This window comes from Thermobia domestica, chromosome 11 (genome assembly GCF_964235325.1).
Source record: "Thermobia domestica chromosome 11, izTheDome1.hap1.1, whole genome shotgun sequence".
Classification (NCBI taxonomy): domain Eukaryota; kingdom Metazoa; phylum Arthropoda; class Insecta; order Zygentoma; family Lepismatidae; genus Thermobia; species Thermobia domestica.
In genome coordinates, this window is record NC_137464.1 from 213002617 (window position 1) to 213019108 (window position 16492).

The window sequence follows — 16492 nt, forward strand, 5'->3', positions numbered from 1 at the left end:
ATTACATTGTATTTATCATCATCATTATTATTTGTGTACCGATATGTATAAACAAAAACAATATCGAACAGCATTTATTATATACTACTGGTGGTCACATGATTACTGGTATGTTGTAAATTGTTTTGTTATATTAATAGCATCATGAGTCATCCTACCATATATCCGACTGTAACAATCTATTCTAATAACGTGAAATACCAATACAATAAATACATTTCACGTATGTTGAATACATACATTCCACTACCACTTTAAAAGAGTAACATATATAAAATCAAATAACATCCATTGCCTAGGGAAAGCTCATAAAGAACATAGTCTGTTATAAACAATACCAACTCCCCTTCACTCTTTCTTGTACAAGTCATGTCTCCATTTGTCGATAGAACCCCCGTAGTACTATGAAATTCTCTTCTTCCATGGTGAAGTGGAAAAAGATGTAATTGACGTTACTTTACAAGAATATAAACCAAAAAAGTCAGTAGAAAACACGTTACAAAACTTACTTTTTGAGGTTCGTTTTGGAGTCCCCTGACTGTGCCCCCCCCCCCGGGCAGTTGCCCGGTCCTTGGTTCGCCCCTGCCATCTTCTCGAAATTTCGAGATGAGATCGAGACGTATACGTTTGTAAATCGATACGACACCGAGACTCAACATACTGAGACTTACTTGAGACGAGACCGAGATCGAGACAGACACTTGTAATTCGAGACGATACCGAGACGAGACTTAGCTTATAAGATATTCACAAAATTTGTGCACTGTTACTTATAAGATGGTGGAACAATTTTCCTAGGTAGACATAGCCATGGATGTATACACGGAAGAAAGGGATCCAAAGGACACTGATGATCACGTGATATATCTAAAATGTTTTAAACAGCACAGTTTTGAGTGGAGATTCAATCAATTTTAATTACCCAAAGAGATGTTTTCAACAGAATTCAAAACGTAATTTTGTAAAGAAAACACATTAGACTTTAATCTCCCAACATTTTTTCTCACACAGCTCAACCACAATGTTTAAAAATTATTGTAATTGCTCGTATAAGTAATGATAAACAACTTTTTTTTTTAACCCGTTCGTGTGGAATGGGAAGTACACTTTCCGTCGAACGAGCATAACTATGCTCTTTATTTGCTCCATTGTGAAGCGGTATTCCCATTACAATTATGAGTCTTTTTCAGTAGGGAAATGGAAATTATTATTATTTGTCTTGAGCGTATATTGCATAACATGGAAAAAATATCGTCCTATCACATTTGAAAAAAAAAGTGGCTTGTAAAGGGTTAAATCTGAAATTAAAATCTTCAAAGTGGGGGAGAGTAGGAGAAGAAATTTTTGGATTAGGATAGCGTAAGCTAATGGAGAGAGAAAAAACATTAAATTAAAAAAAGAGAGAGAGAAAGAGAGCTATTAACCAGCGTTTCACGTTTTAAAATGTGAACAAAGTCTATATTAATACCATATCTCTTTTTAAAAAAATGTTTTTAATAAGCCATAAAAACAAACATTCTCTTTGTTTCTCTTTCTTTATCCCTATGCGAGCTGTAGTTTAAGATATAATCCTGATATTTGTTGTGAAATTACGAATGTTGTGTTGCGGAAATGCTCAGTACTATATAGTGTCACTATTTTATAGAAAATTATAGTCTTACACCAGAGGCACACCCACGCAGGGAGTCCACCGGGTCCGAAACCTCCTCCAAAAGCTTCCTAATTCGGTATACATTTGCATACTTTTTAAAATAAATTTGTACTTGATTTGCATAGAAATGATTGACGTAGTCTAAAGGTTTGATCATACATTCCACCTCTACCGTTCCTTTTTCATTTATGAAAGCAATCTAGTTCTATTATTGTTTTCTGAGAGTATAGATGGATGTATTAACAATTACTGATCGTCTTGTCGGGCGCAGAATAATACATTTTTAATACTAGATAGATATGGTATCTTGCACTGTTCATTCTCCCCCCCTTCAAACTTCGGAATCCTCTAAACGAAAATTTCTGGTTGTGCGCCTGACTTGCATTACTATAATATATTATTATTACTTTTTTAAAAAATCAAACAACACGATGAAGTGGCATTCACTAAAGTGTGTTATTGGTCAAAAAGGTTGGGAACCACTGTTATAACCTATACTTCAAAATTATTTTTCTGGTTGTAGAATTTTAAGAGAAACTTCAATTCTACCAAATTAAATTTAAAAAAAAATAAGAAAAAGAGTTATACTCATTGTTAAACATACTTTTCCACATTCGTGAAATAGGAAAACGTTCATGTTTACTCTGTAATATCCATAATGTTCGTCTTTAATTGAATAGTTGTAGTTCAGAACAGATACACGCAGTGTTTCTTCCAGACATGTTTTTTTGGGGGGGTGCATTGCCCCCCTGATCTCTGAGAGTGTCCCCGGAGGAGACCAAAATAATACGTCTATAGTATAATAATAATTTATAGTACCAGCAGTGCCCCTCCCCGGAATACTAAGTGCCCTCCCGGAACACTTTTTCTGAAAGAACGACTGGATACATGAAAGTAGAAAGTACAGGTATTCTCTCCATTTGGGTCAGACCCAAGCCTATGAAATAAAACACAATCTTTAAATTTTACGTCCCACGGTTATGCCGGTTAGGCTAAAGGAGACGGTGATTATAAGAAATGAATGAAATGAACAAAGTGGGAGGAAACGTGAGAACCCCGAGAAAACCCACGAGTACGGTGTTTGTCCACCACAAAGTCCACACGGCGCGAGCTGGAATCAAACCAGGGACCCCTAGCACCGGAGGTGAGCGCTCTACCACTGAGCCACAGCGCCTCCTAGGCCCAAGCCTAGTATGACTTTATATTTCCATGACGACCTCGGTATTAACAGGAGCTGATGTTCGTTAAGGCAATGTACGTGGTTTTCTGTGGTAAACACATCAGTCAAAGATGAATGTAACGTATAATAAATGAGAAGTTGTAAAATTTTAATCCCGGTCCGATTAAATACACTCTTGATATCAATTACGTTATCTGGTATGTGGAATTAAATATGACTGATTCGTCAAGGATAGTAGTAATATTCAAAAACATTCATATTTAAAAAAAACAACAACAAATACGATAACTATACTGTGCTGGTGGCCACAGCAATGCTTCTGAAATTTGAATGAGAAACGTAAACAATCTGTTCGCAGCATATGCGGTGGCACCCTTGTGAAGCTAACCTCATAGATTAATAGTGGTTTGATAGACAGCCTCAAAATATAATAACAATAATAAACTAATGGAAATGTCCAAAATACTACGAAGAGACAAATCTCACACAGGAACTCACTTCCGGCAGAACATTGACTTCCCGGAAAGAAGTTCCGGTGCGCATCAGCCACTTAAATTTATTGCTCTTCTAGCCCAAGTTTCAGGCTTAAGTAAATTGCCAATAACCGTCATGTGTTTTTAAATTCCACTCATTCAATTGGAAGTTTTCAGAAAAATGTCCCGATTTTACGCTCAGAAAATATGACAACCTTAGTTATTATGTTTCTTTCCAATGATACTTGATAACTGAAAAATGATGCAATGTTTTAACACTGAGTAAGCGAATTCAGATTGGCTCATGGTTCGGAAAGATGCACCAGAAAAGTTATACCATGCACTCAAACCACAAACCGCAGGTCAGTTTGCAGAATCACATTCGACACGTGTCCATCACTAGACAGTCACCAGCAATTATTCACAAACGTTTGCAGCATATCGTGACAATGCTGGTGTATATGTGAAATTTTAAATTTGCATATAAATTATATCATATACAGAGAAGTGGGTTCTGTACGAAGCTCCACGGCGCCGTCATCATTCTATGAACCGGTTCCAAAACAACCGAAACCAGCTCTGCACCAGAAGAAGACCCTCGTGTGTGTTTGGTGGAGTGCTCGCAGCATCGTGCATCGGGAACTGCTACCAGCTGGTCAGAGCATCAATGCAACTGTGTACTGTCAGTAGTTGAGCCGTGTTCAAAAAAAATCAAAACTCTGGAGTCAGCACTTCTAAATCTTAAAGGGGTCCTCCTGTTACAGGAAAACGCTAAGCCTCACATGGCTAAGATGACCCGGGACACCATTCTGCGCCTTGGATGGGAAACACTATTGCATCCGCCATACTCCCCAGACATTGCACCATACGATTATCACCTGTTCCATTCCTTGGACAATCACCTTCGAGGACGCCAGTTCAAATTCCTAATAGAGGTGCAAAATGTACTTGATATCTTCTTCTTTACTTCAAGGCCCATCAAATTCTACCGTGATGGAATCCATGGCCTTCCAGAACATTGGCAGAAGGTCGTACATGCTGATGGGGACTATTTTTGATCTTCTAAGTACGTTTTAGGTGACATATCGATTTTCGAAGGTGGTAGGTGAAAAAGCGACAGAATTTCCTTGGTTACCTTTATAATTATAACGTTATAAGCAATTTTGAATAACATTTATTTTTAACCATATATATTCCGTTATTTTACAATTAAAATTTAAGTTAATAATAAGTATTGTAGCATCTAGTTTAAATTCAGGGGCGGTTCTGTAATGTAGCCACAGTTACGTGCCTTACCCTTTTATTCGAAGTAAAATATTGTAACGTTCCTTCGTTTTACTCCAAAAACAGCAAAGGGTGTACAAACGTTGTTTTTTCGTCTTTCATAGAGAGAAAAGAAAACAAGGTGAAACAAAATTAGGCAGACTATGTTTGATTAGAAAAGTAGAGCGAACAAATCAGAGACATAATTTTGGATTTTTAAAAAGAGGCCAAAACGACTAAAAATCAGGCCGTTCTGCTTGCGCGACGGTAACTGCTCTTATCTAGGTAAACGGCAAACCTAAAAAAAATTACACATTTCGCTGTGCTAGTCTAAAATGCAAGCAAACTCTTTGCAAGTACGATTTGTTTCAACTAAAGTTTTAATGATGATTCATTGTAGACTACATCAAGTGTTTCTAACTGGAATAACGTAGCATTTACATGATTTCATGGTTCTATTGATGCCAACTGAGAAATGAATTGTCCTTCTGTAACTGTCCTAGACAGTCTAAGTGAAATTAAGGTGCTTCTCCATCAAAATGTAGGAAGTTCTGAAATCGGTGTCTGATCTTTAGTTTTCGCTCCGACAATGTTATATATAGGGTGGCTTAAAAGTAGGTATACAGTCCCGTACTGATTAGCTCACTGTATTTTATATTATTTCTTATTGTCATTGATCAGGTAGGCCCAGTTTCTTTATTATTTGTTCTTAATGTCTTTTTACTTATATCTTAAGCTCGGAACAGCCGATGCGAATAAACCCATAAACTAGAATGTTATACTTCATCAATTCAGGGGTGTAGGCCTATATCTACTTTTGGGCCACCCTGTAGATTGTTATCGATGTTTATTTCATCTTAAAATTCTCTTACTCAAGTTTTGAAAACGAGAATCAGCAAATAAGGTGAGCGCGCCAAAACCCCTTAAAGTCTTGCAAAATGTTCATGAGAGACATTGCAACATAGCGTAAATCGCTATGCTTGATGTTACCCTCTGTTAACACAATTTGAATTTGTACCTCTCATCGGAATTTAGAGAATGTCTTCAAAGTGAAAAGTTGTTATAAACATTAAAGCTAGGAAGGGGGTTGCGGAGAAGACTTACGTAAATCGGGTTTCACTGCTACTCGCGATGTGATTTTCCCCTAATAGAATTCCGGAGCCGCACTGTTTAAATTAAAAATAAATAATTATGATTAATAGGTGTGCAAATTTGTTTAACTTTTCTTTTTACTTTTTTCAGATTTTTTTGATGAAGACTTCAGGAGTTTGAATCGCGTCATGTTCTTAATCTACACAGCGATGATGTTGGTCGGGACGACTTTGGTATGTGATTTATTAAATATAATACTCTGTATATACGATACTTTAGTTTTTATAGTAAACTACGCAAATAATCCAAGTACGAAGCGTCATCTAGAATTTCGAGATAGCGTTCGTCATTTGTCAATTAATTGTAATAGAATGGATCAACAATAGATGACAGCAGTTACATATCTTGTGAGCCAGTGCAGTGATGCCAACCCGTGGGAAAAATACAATTTCGTGGATTTTTTTATATTAATTTCTCAAAGAGGGATAAAGGGAAATTGGTGGCATATACGGGATTTCTCAAACATATAGTTTATCGACCTCTACAAAATTCTCTATGGGCGGGAAGTAGACTAAAGACTCTTCAATAAACTTGTAATTTGTGTTACTTGTCAAATTTTGTTAGTGTAAAATGCACGCAATATGGAAGTGATTTATAGAATGACTTTAGAATCTGAAATAATAAGCGGCATGGAGCTTAACAACAACCATGGTATTTAAAAAAAAAAAGAAAAAGATGCCAAATGACGAGAAATAACCATCTTCCAAAACCTTCCACACAAAATTATTGAAAAACGAAACTTGTCTTATTAAGTTTCCTTACGTTAGTGGAAGATTGCGATACAAATGCGTGATACGAATCCTAATTTCTAACAACAAATTGTACTTGTTTCCGTCAACATTTTCCAATTCTCTCTCCTAATTACTTATTCATAAACTGTTCGATTTACGTAAAAGGTCTAAATTTACTCATATATTGAACGGAAGTGAGTAACATACTGTAATTTCACTTTTCATATTTTATAAATTTTGTAGAGCGTGGGAAATTCAAGAGCAAAATGCGAAATTCTGCCTCTCGAAATGGGATTTTATAACGTTTCATGTTGGTATCACTGAGCCAGTGTGAGAAGCAGATTCTTGCTAGGTAGGTTAGGTGTAAGTCTAACACGTGTAAGTTATAGAGCTGGCATGTGTTTGTTCAGTGATGTTCTTTAAAAGTATGTATGGTGGTTGAAATGTTTTGATGGAAAAAATGTATTGTAATAATTTGGAAAGTATTCCGCTCAGATTTTTTTTATTTTTTATTTTTTTAATTTATTATTATTATTTGATTTAATTTATTATTAATATATTTTTTATTTTTATTTTATTTATTTATTTATTTTTACAAAATTACTAAAAGTTAAGTTATATTCTAACAGTGTGTTTGGGGTTAGGATAATTTTCTTTGGAACTACTTTAATCAGACACCAAAATTTTTCTGGTGTATTTTGCACAGTGGCATATGCAAAGGGGAATTTCTGGATTTTAACAAGTCTTCTGTAAGTTGAGAATACAAAAGTCCTGAAACGCTATGAATTTGGGAATTTGAACCCTCTAGTCGAAGTTCTGCGTACGATACTATAATTTTAAAATCTAGAATGGATCAGGGTTTAGAGCCTTAACGCTCCTTAATTTACTCAAAGTTTTCAACATTGCTACGTATTAGATATATGTTCTTGTTCACCGCTATCCAGTCATAGCTTGACGTAATTCCACCTGAAAATAAAAAAAGTTCATACTGAATTGACAAGACAGCATCGCTTGCGACATTGATGATAACTCTTAAGATGATAACCTCTATAGTTCGTAAAATGTTACCAAAAGTTATTATAAAATAAAGTGCTTAAACATTTGTATTACAATTATACCATTGCCAGGTTCACGTTTCTTAGATCTTTATTGCGCCATAACTTTATAATTATATGGCCATCAGCAGCTACAACTTGCTTTGTTATATTTAATTACAATTTGTGCATTCTCAACTAATTAACTTACTTCTAAATTTGACAAATTGAGACATGTTTTGAAGACAATTACATGTGAGCTTATCATACTAAAATACGCTTTCGATAGATATTTTTTTTCTTTAATGTTTTCTTTGATTCTTTCTTCATTATATGAATGTTGCATTGAAGTCAATTAATCTTAGTTTAGCAATTGCTGAAATTATTAATATTAAGTTATTTGTGTTAAATTAGAAGACAATTTGCTGCAGAAATTAGGTTGTCAGTTTTTATGACTTATTCCACGTTTGCCATTTACATGAGATATTTAATTGTTAAAGTTGTTATCTGGATATTCTATATAGAAAAAGCTCACAATAAAAAATAATTAAATGAAGGTCTCATTGATGGAACCGAGGGATGACTTATGGTTCTCAGGATATAGCTCTTTAAATCTCCCGAAATTGGAACTTTTTTTTTTTTGGACAGTATCTCGGGAACGATAAAAGTGACGCGTAAAATTCCATCACTTCTTTGAGATAGTTTTTGATGCTCCATCGAATGAAGGGCTCAAAATTGAAAGAAAAAAATCGCAAATAAGACACACACACACACACACACACACACACACACACACACAACATAGAGAATTCAGTAACGAACTTTTGAAGTACGTTGAATATATAGATCTCATGCAATTGTATATACAAGGCTTCTTTTCGTTTTATACATAATTACTCTCCAGACTTTCACTTTTCACTTAATACAACTCTGGAAAATTCATACCGTGCTTGCTTTTTTTTTTTTGATACTTTCATTAACCCATTTAATTCCAAATTATTTTTATTTCAGAATTTCTTAATTTCTTCTAACCTTATTGATTCTGACCTCATTTAATATATTTTGAGGATTTTAGTATTGTAGATTTTGTTTGTTTTTAGTTTATCGTCCCTTTCAGCAGCGAGGCTATATGAGACGTGGTCCTGCCGATTAACGTGGAATCCGAACCACATGAGCTTTCGCGAGGAATGGAACCCGGGTCTCCGTACACTAACCGTTTAGCCACAAAGGAGCTCAAGAGGATTTTAGTAGTAGCATATGGACTGGTAGCAAGTCCTTATTGTAAAAAACGAAATAAATCCACAACAAATAATCCACAGACAAAAATTGATAAAAATATTTTTTTCCAATTTGGGAACAGTGGGATTAAAAGGGTTAAAAACAAAATTTTCTTTAGTGTTCGTAAGTTATTACAGATGTGTGTTTGATCACGGAAAGGCTTCAAATACAGAAAGTACTGCTCTTCAATCTCGAAAGTAATTTTACTTTCAATCACTCCCTTCTGCCTTTCAATCACTCTCTTAAGACATGATTAGTCTCATTATCGTTAGCTGTCTAGGTTTGTGGGCACGGATCCTCCTTAATAAAAACAAGTAACAGAAGTAAGTATTGGCCAAATACACTTACCATGTAACTTTGGTCTTCCTTTGCAACTTACCTGGAGCACGGAGAATGGCACTGAATTGGAACGATGTGTAGAAGACGACAGAAAGCAAAATTCTTATAAATTGGTTTCGCTACAAAACCTCGCGGACCACAATCTCGCGTGTCCCAAACCTTGTGGACCAAAATCTCGCCTTGCCCAGAATCTAGCGAGGTGAAATCTCCCCGAGGTCAAAGTTCATCGTCCAAAATCTTGCGGGACGAAATTACGACATACGATTTCTTCAATGTAGAATGTTCAAAATATGTGTATGCACTAAAAATAATAGGCGGGAATTAACTTCGCTTGTTCCCAAGAAATTAAAGCTGGCGCCATCACTGCTCAAATGAAGGATTTTTTTTAATTATCTCTTTTATTATCTCTTATTCAGTGTAAAATTTACCTATGAAAAGCATATAATTTCTTAAAAGCAAGATTTCTAAAGCTCTTGCAAGACTAAGACCGAGACCAAGACTGTGTGTGCGAGACCAAAACCAAGGGCTTCAGTGCAAGACTAAGACAAGATTGGTGTCATAGGCTCCAGTATAAGACTAAGACAAGACTAAGTGTGCAAGACCAAGACCAAGGGATCCAATGCAAGACCAAGACCAAAAGTTTCAGTGCAAGACTAAGATCAAGACTATTTGTACAAGACCAAGACTGGGCATATAAGATCAAGACCAAGGTCTCCAGTGCAAGATCAAGATCAAAGGCTCCAGTGCGAGACCAAGACCAAGGGCTCCAGTGCAAGATCATGACCAAGGGCTCCAGTACAAGGCCAAGGCTATGACCAAGACTGAATTTGCAAAACCAAGACCAAGGGCTCCAGTACAAGGCCAAGGCTAAGACCAAGACTGAGTGTGCAAAACCAAGACTAAGTTCTGGGTATGCAAGACCAAGACCGAGACTAAGGCCAAGGGCTCCAGTGCGAGACCAAGACCAAAGGATTCATTGCAAGACTAAGACCAAGACTAGCTATACAAGACCAAGACTGATTGTATAAGATCAAAACCAAGAGCCCCACTGCAAGATTAAGACCAAAGGCTTCAGTGCGAGACCGAGACCGTGGGCTCCAGTGCAAAGCTAAGACCAAGACTGAGTGTGCAAGACCGAGACCAAGATCTCCAGTACAAGACTAAGACTAAGACCAAGACTGGGTGTGAAAACTAATACCAAGTTCTCCAGTGCAAGATCAAGGGATCCATTATAAAACCAAGACCAAGACTAGGTATGCAAGACCAAGACCAACGTTAATACTGGGTATGCAAGACCTAGACCGATACTAAGGCCAAGGGCTCCAGTGCAAGACCAAGACCAAAAGATTCAGTGCAAGACTAAGACCAAGACTAGCTGTACAAGACCAAGAAAGAGTGTATAATATCAAAACCAAGGCCTCCACTGCAAGATTAAGACCAAAGGCTCCAGTGCGAGACCAAGACCAAGGGCTCCAGTGCAACGCCAAGACCAAGACCAAGGGTTCCAGTACAAGACCAACATCAAGACTGAGTATGCAGGACTGAGACCGAGACAAAAGCCAAGGACTTCAGTGCAAGACCAAGACCAAGACTGGGTATGCAAGACCAAGACCAATGGCTCCAGTACAAGACCAACACCAAAACTGGGTATGCTAGACTGAGACTGAGACCAAGGCCAAGGACTTAAGTGCAAGACTAAGGGATCCAGTACAAAACCAAGACCAAGGCTATGTATGCAAGACCAAGACCGAGACCAAGACCAAGGGCTCCAGTACAAGACCAACACCAAGACTGCGTATGCAAGACTGAAACCGAGACCAAGGCCAAGGACTTCAGTGCAACACCAAGGGCTTCAGTGCAAGACCAAGACTAAGACTGGGTATACAAAACCAAGACCAAGTTCTCCAGTGCAAGATCAAGGAATCCAGTACAAACCAACACCAAGACTGGGTATGCAAGACCAAGACCAAAGGCTCCAGTACAAGACCAGCATCAAGACTTAGTGTGTAAGATTGAGACCAAGGCCAAGGGCTCCAGTGCAAGACCAGGACCAGGACTAAATATACAAGACCAAGACCAAGGCAAATATTACCTGTGTCTTGAGTTGGGTTCACTATTAACTATTAACTTCTAAAAAAAAGTGCTCTATGATCAATTGACAATTGAAAGTTACCTTGTAGACCGTTAAAAGGAGACGAATGATTAAGAAAATTAAATGAGAATGAAAGAATTCATGTATTGAGAAAATGAGAGGAAACGGGCCCCGGACACGATGTTGTCCTCATGATCTGGCATTGAACAAAAGACCCCTAGCACCAGATGTGAGTACTCTATCACTCTGAGCCTCTGTGTCCCTGTCACTGCATTGACTGACGCAAGAGTGTACTCATAGTAGAGTTCACTGGGGCCTGAACCCCTTAAAAAATCGTAACCGACAGACATTTGCACAGTTTCTGAATAACCTATCTGGCACTAATAGAGAAATGATTGGTGTAGATGTCACCCTTCATATGTACTCTTTCTTTGATTATGGGGCCGCGGTGGCTCAGTGGAGAGCGTTCACCTCTGGTGCAAAGGATCCCTGTTTCGATTCCCTGCTCGCACCAAGTGAGCTTTGTGGTGGACAAAAACCGTGTGCGTGGGTTTTTTCGGGATTCTCCCGTTTCCTCTCACTTTCTTCATTCATTTCTCATCGTCACTGTCTCCTTTAGCCTAGCCGGCTTAACCGTGGGACGTAAAACTTCAAGATTTCATTTCATTTTCATTTTTCTTTCTTTGGTTATAATAATAATAATAATAATAATAATAATAATAATAATAATAATAATAATAATAATAATAATAATAATAATAATAATAATAATAATAATAATAATAATAATAGTTTCTTTCGTTCTCATCAGTTCAATACTACATGAACGAGGTATCTTGTAGTATTGGACTCTTATTAGCAACTACTTATGGTTTCGAAGTCCGGAGTTCGATACTTTTGGTACCCAATACGAAGTGTTTGATGCTTTTTTTCCTTTCTTTTACAGAATAGTCCGGATCTGATGCTTCCCTGGATTGTTGTGACAACAAAATCAATTGTAAAGCATTTGATAGTGCAATGTACAAGCTTCACCTCATCTTCCAATCCATCTGACACTCACGAACATCGTTGGTGTTTTCTTTATTTCGGTAAGACACATGTAACAACGTTAAATATGTATTCTTTTCCAGTCGAAATATTGCACAAAAGGGAGTAATAATTAGGTAATTTTCGATGTGTCAAGTTTGAGCTGTAGAAACTTTTTTTTAAAAGCATATTCATACATATAGGGGAGTCAAGATACTAGCTTTTCGCTCATCATAGAATGTGACAATATCTGTATTAAGCGTTTCATACTCATTAGTGTAACCACATTGAAGTTTATATATATTTTCCTGTGATGAGTTGTCTACACAGAACTATGTCTTCGGGTGTTGCTTTTCCCGTGCTTGACTATTTCTTTCTCTCTCTCTCTCTCTCTCTCTTTCTTTTCATGGATTTGACACTGTACTAACTCAAAAATAAACCTAACTTTGTCGCGATATTATTTTTTTAAAATACTTTTTACGTATATACATCTTCCCGCTGCAGACTGAAGTCTTGTGGAGTCGAAAAGGTTATTATATTTTAAAAGCAATAGATACTTTTATCTTTATTTACGAATAACTGTAAAAAATCTTTTAAATAGGAAGAAAAATATCCTTCAATCTTAATAAGCAAATATTAATATTTTGTTAAGTCTGAGGAAGGAAGTGCTATACTTTCGAAACCGTTACATTTCTAGTTTAATTTTTTATAATAAAAGCCAGACTTGTAAGAAAGCTGTGTTTTTCTTTATTTAATGAGTTGAGTTGAATTTCAGTTTAGCGTCCCTTTCAGCAGCGAGGCTATGTGAGACGTGGACCTACTGATTAACGTGGGATCCGAACCACATGAGCTTCCGCCGGGAATCGAACCCGGGTCTCCCGCGCCAAGGGCGCGTACGCTAACCGCTTAGCCACGGAGGAGCTCTTTCTTTATTTAAGAAAAGCAATATGTATTCAAAGCTGCAATCTAGTTCCAACAGTGGGGGCGCGGTGGCTCAGTGGTAGAGCGTTCACCTCCGGTGCTTGGGTCACTGGTTCGATCCCAGCTCGCGCCGTGTGGATTTTGTGGTGGACAAACACCGTGTTCGTGGGTTTTCTCGTTGTTCTCCCGTTTCCTCCCACTTTCTTCATTCCAACATTTCACTCATCTCTCATCATCACCGCCTCCTTTAGCCTACCCGGCATAACCGTGGGACGTAAAAGTTAAAGATTTCATTTCATTTCATAGTTCCAACAGTTATTTACGTATACGAGAGGCAATACATTTACTTGTAGAATTAGAACTGCAGAAGCAATGTCCGTAAAAAGTTTAGCATCCCTTTTCATTACTGAGACTATATGAGATGAGGACCTACAGTGAAGATGAATCCGAATCACTGTAAATAATGCGTTCAAATTCCAATGCTCTTCCAGTAGGAATTGAACCTGGGACTCCGTGCACCAAATGCACACCCGCTATGGATAGATCAAACATGACGTTATTTCCGCCACCATTTCGTGCATTCTTTGTCTCTGGTAGGCAAAGCTGTAGCTACGGGGAGGCGAGCGGGACGGTTGCCCTGGGCGCTGATAGCAAGAGGGCGCCGAACGAGCAAGAAGAAAATGAATAAAAGTGTTGAAAATGAGTGACGATGCGTCGCCCCGAAAATACATTGGAGTCCTTTTAAATCAATATTGTTGTCAGTGTGCAAAGAAATAGATTTGGTAGAAATTTGCTTGCTCGCTTCGCTCGCAACCCAAACATTTCAATAACAGTGACAACAAGTCTTTACTTATTACTTAAATAAAGTTATTATATATGATTAATGACGATGTGATATACAAGATGCCGTGTAATTACTTATAGTGTACGCACCAGCGTTTTCAAAGTCAGAAATGGTCAAAGTCTGAAATATGTGTTCGGCGTTTTGAAGGTGATCAGTTTGCTTAGTTAATCATGCTTTTCTACCCAATCGAATTAATCATTACGGTGAGAATGAAGGTATGAAAATGAAAGGAGTATAAAGACACGCAAGTTGCTGTTTGCGCGAGAATATTAAAAATGAAGGTAAACAAGGGCAATAATAACATTTTCGAACTTGAAACAGTTGTAGAATAGGGGCTTAAGGGGTCAGAGCTTAATCCAAAAAATTTCATTTTCTCCAAAGACTGATTACTACAAGTGATTGTTTTTATTTCATTAACATATGAAATACTTACAATTTGAAGGAATTTATTGGGATCATTTCTCCATGAACTACTTGTATCGCCAGGTTATTTTTTGTGCATACATAACTAGTTGTCTGATGTGTGTGTGTGTGTGTGTGTGTGTGTGTGTGTGTGTGTGTGTGTGTGTGTGTGCGAGTGTTTTTCTAATATGTTAATTAGTAATAAGTAACCTTAAATTCAGAACTTTCATTCATTAAGAAATTAAGTAATTACTATAATTTCAAACATATGCAGTAGCGAAACTATATTTTGAATTTTAAATACAAATATTAAACATATTCTTGATCAATATTGAGAAACTCGCAAAGAAGGCTCCTTTTGAATTTCCGTTACATTTCACAAAATATTTCCTACCGTAAAAGAATATAAATTAAAAACCTATTTGTGTGGTCATATACAGAGTAAAATTATTACAAACGTTTACACATTATTATTGGAAATTAATGCTGTCACCCATTTCGAACATAGTACATAATTTGTAATGTATTGAAATTTCATTTTTTATGATACTATGAAATGATGTAAATAGCTGTGAATTTCCGTAATTCTTCTCGAGGTGGATTTGCATACAACCAAAGGTAGTTTTGTCAAGTTTAACAGATAGTCCAAAGTAAGCCTCCTGAAAACATTTCTTATTTGTGAAAGAATGCATAATGATCGCTTTTGGGTGTTGCAATGGCCTGTCCAAGAAGCTTGATAAAACTTCAGTGTACCATAACAACAAAAGCTGCTTTTCTTACATGTAAAATAATAATAATAATAATAATAATAATAATAATAATAATAATAATAATAATAATAATAATAATAATAATAATAATAATAATAATAATAAGGTGAAATGTAGGGGGCACCGAATTTCACTTCGCCCCGTGCGCTGTAATCTCTAGCTACGGCTCTACCGATGGGTTCCAAAGCCATGTGCTAGATGTAGACTATTTACAATAGTTATGTTTTGAATTGACTTAGAATGTAAGGAAGAAAGAATCGTACTTTTTGTTTAAATTTCTAAAAAAAAAGAATAATTTTAAAGAGCAAATAGATCAAAGATGAGGAAGGTAAGGGAATATATTTACGTGAAACTCTTGATTAACTTGAGAAACAAATTCATGATGTTTTGAACGTAGTTCCACGTAATTTCTTCAGAAAGGCAGTGAATAATTTGCCAAATCATCTACAGAAGTGTCTTGACAATACTGGTGCTTATGCTGAATTTTAAGAGGAATTACTTGCAATTGTATTAAATGTCCTTTCCTTTCCGTGGTCAAATACATGTGTAATTTATATACCGTTCAGGATGCAATTGAAACTAAAGCCTGTGACAAACATCTTGGCATTTCTGCTAAATGAATAAAACGTAAGAGCTGGCGAGACGTTGCCAAGTAGTAAACGGGTGTGGCTATGGCTAAGCAGACAAACTACAGCGCGATCAGGTGACAGAGGATAGACGTGGATGTGTACAAAATAAACGTGGCAATACCGCTGGCCTCTCATTTGCTAGCAGCATTTAAAGGGAACTTGGAGCGCCGCCTTCAAATGCCAAGATGTTTGTCATACCGTTTAAGTCTTGAGATTTCAGATACTCTGTTATATGTTCTACCTTTTAAAATGTTAAATACTTAAACTGAGGAACACAATTGCTTATGAGTCCACGTCTCATATAGCCTCGATGCTGAACGGGACGTTAAACTCAAAATCAACTCAACAATTGCTTATGAACACATTTGGATTTTCCTTTTTATAATTTCACAAGTAATCTCAAAATGAATAACAGATTGTTATGTTATATACTTGAAAATGCTTGCAATTTTGAATCCGAATAAAATTGATATTACATTTTTTTATTGGGATTTATAAACACTATTTTAATGTCACTTGATTTTTCATTCTAGCTCTGAGAGTTGTATTATTGGTGTTTGTGATTTCTTTCACAACTGAGCTGGCCAATAAGTGATTATTGTTGACTTTCAATCTGAAACACATCTAATTTTTATTTCTGATGGTAAAATTTTCACATATCAAATTAAACAAAATTCTTTGTATATGTATACTAATAACTGTGTAAT

The 16492-nt window shown here is 36.6% G+C and overlaps 1 protein-coding gene across 3 annotated transcripts in view; it reads left to right on the top strand.

Annotated features, from left to right (window-relative positions):
- LOC145663737 (uncharacterized) overlaps positions 1 to 16492 on the top strand; it is a 32162-nt gene extending 15670 nt beyond the window's left edge. For 2 of the 3 annotated variants that reach the window (XM_081729820.1, XM_081729818.1), the window contains exons 4-6: positions 5810 to 5892; positions 12140 to 12281; positions 16319 to 16492. In XM_081729820.1, coding sequence (XP_081585946.1) covers positions 5810 to 5892; positions 12140 to 12281; positions 16319 to 16380 — 287 coding nt within the window. In that variant the 3' untranslated portion in view covers positions 16381 to 16492. Of the gene's footprint in view, positions 1 to 5808; positions 5893 to 12139; positions 12282 to 16318 lie in introns of all 3 variants that reach the window. The other variant, XM_081729819.1, reaches the window with a different exon arrangement.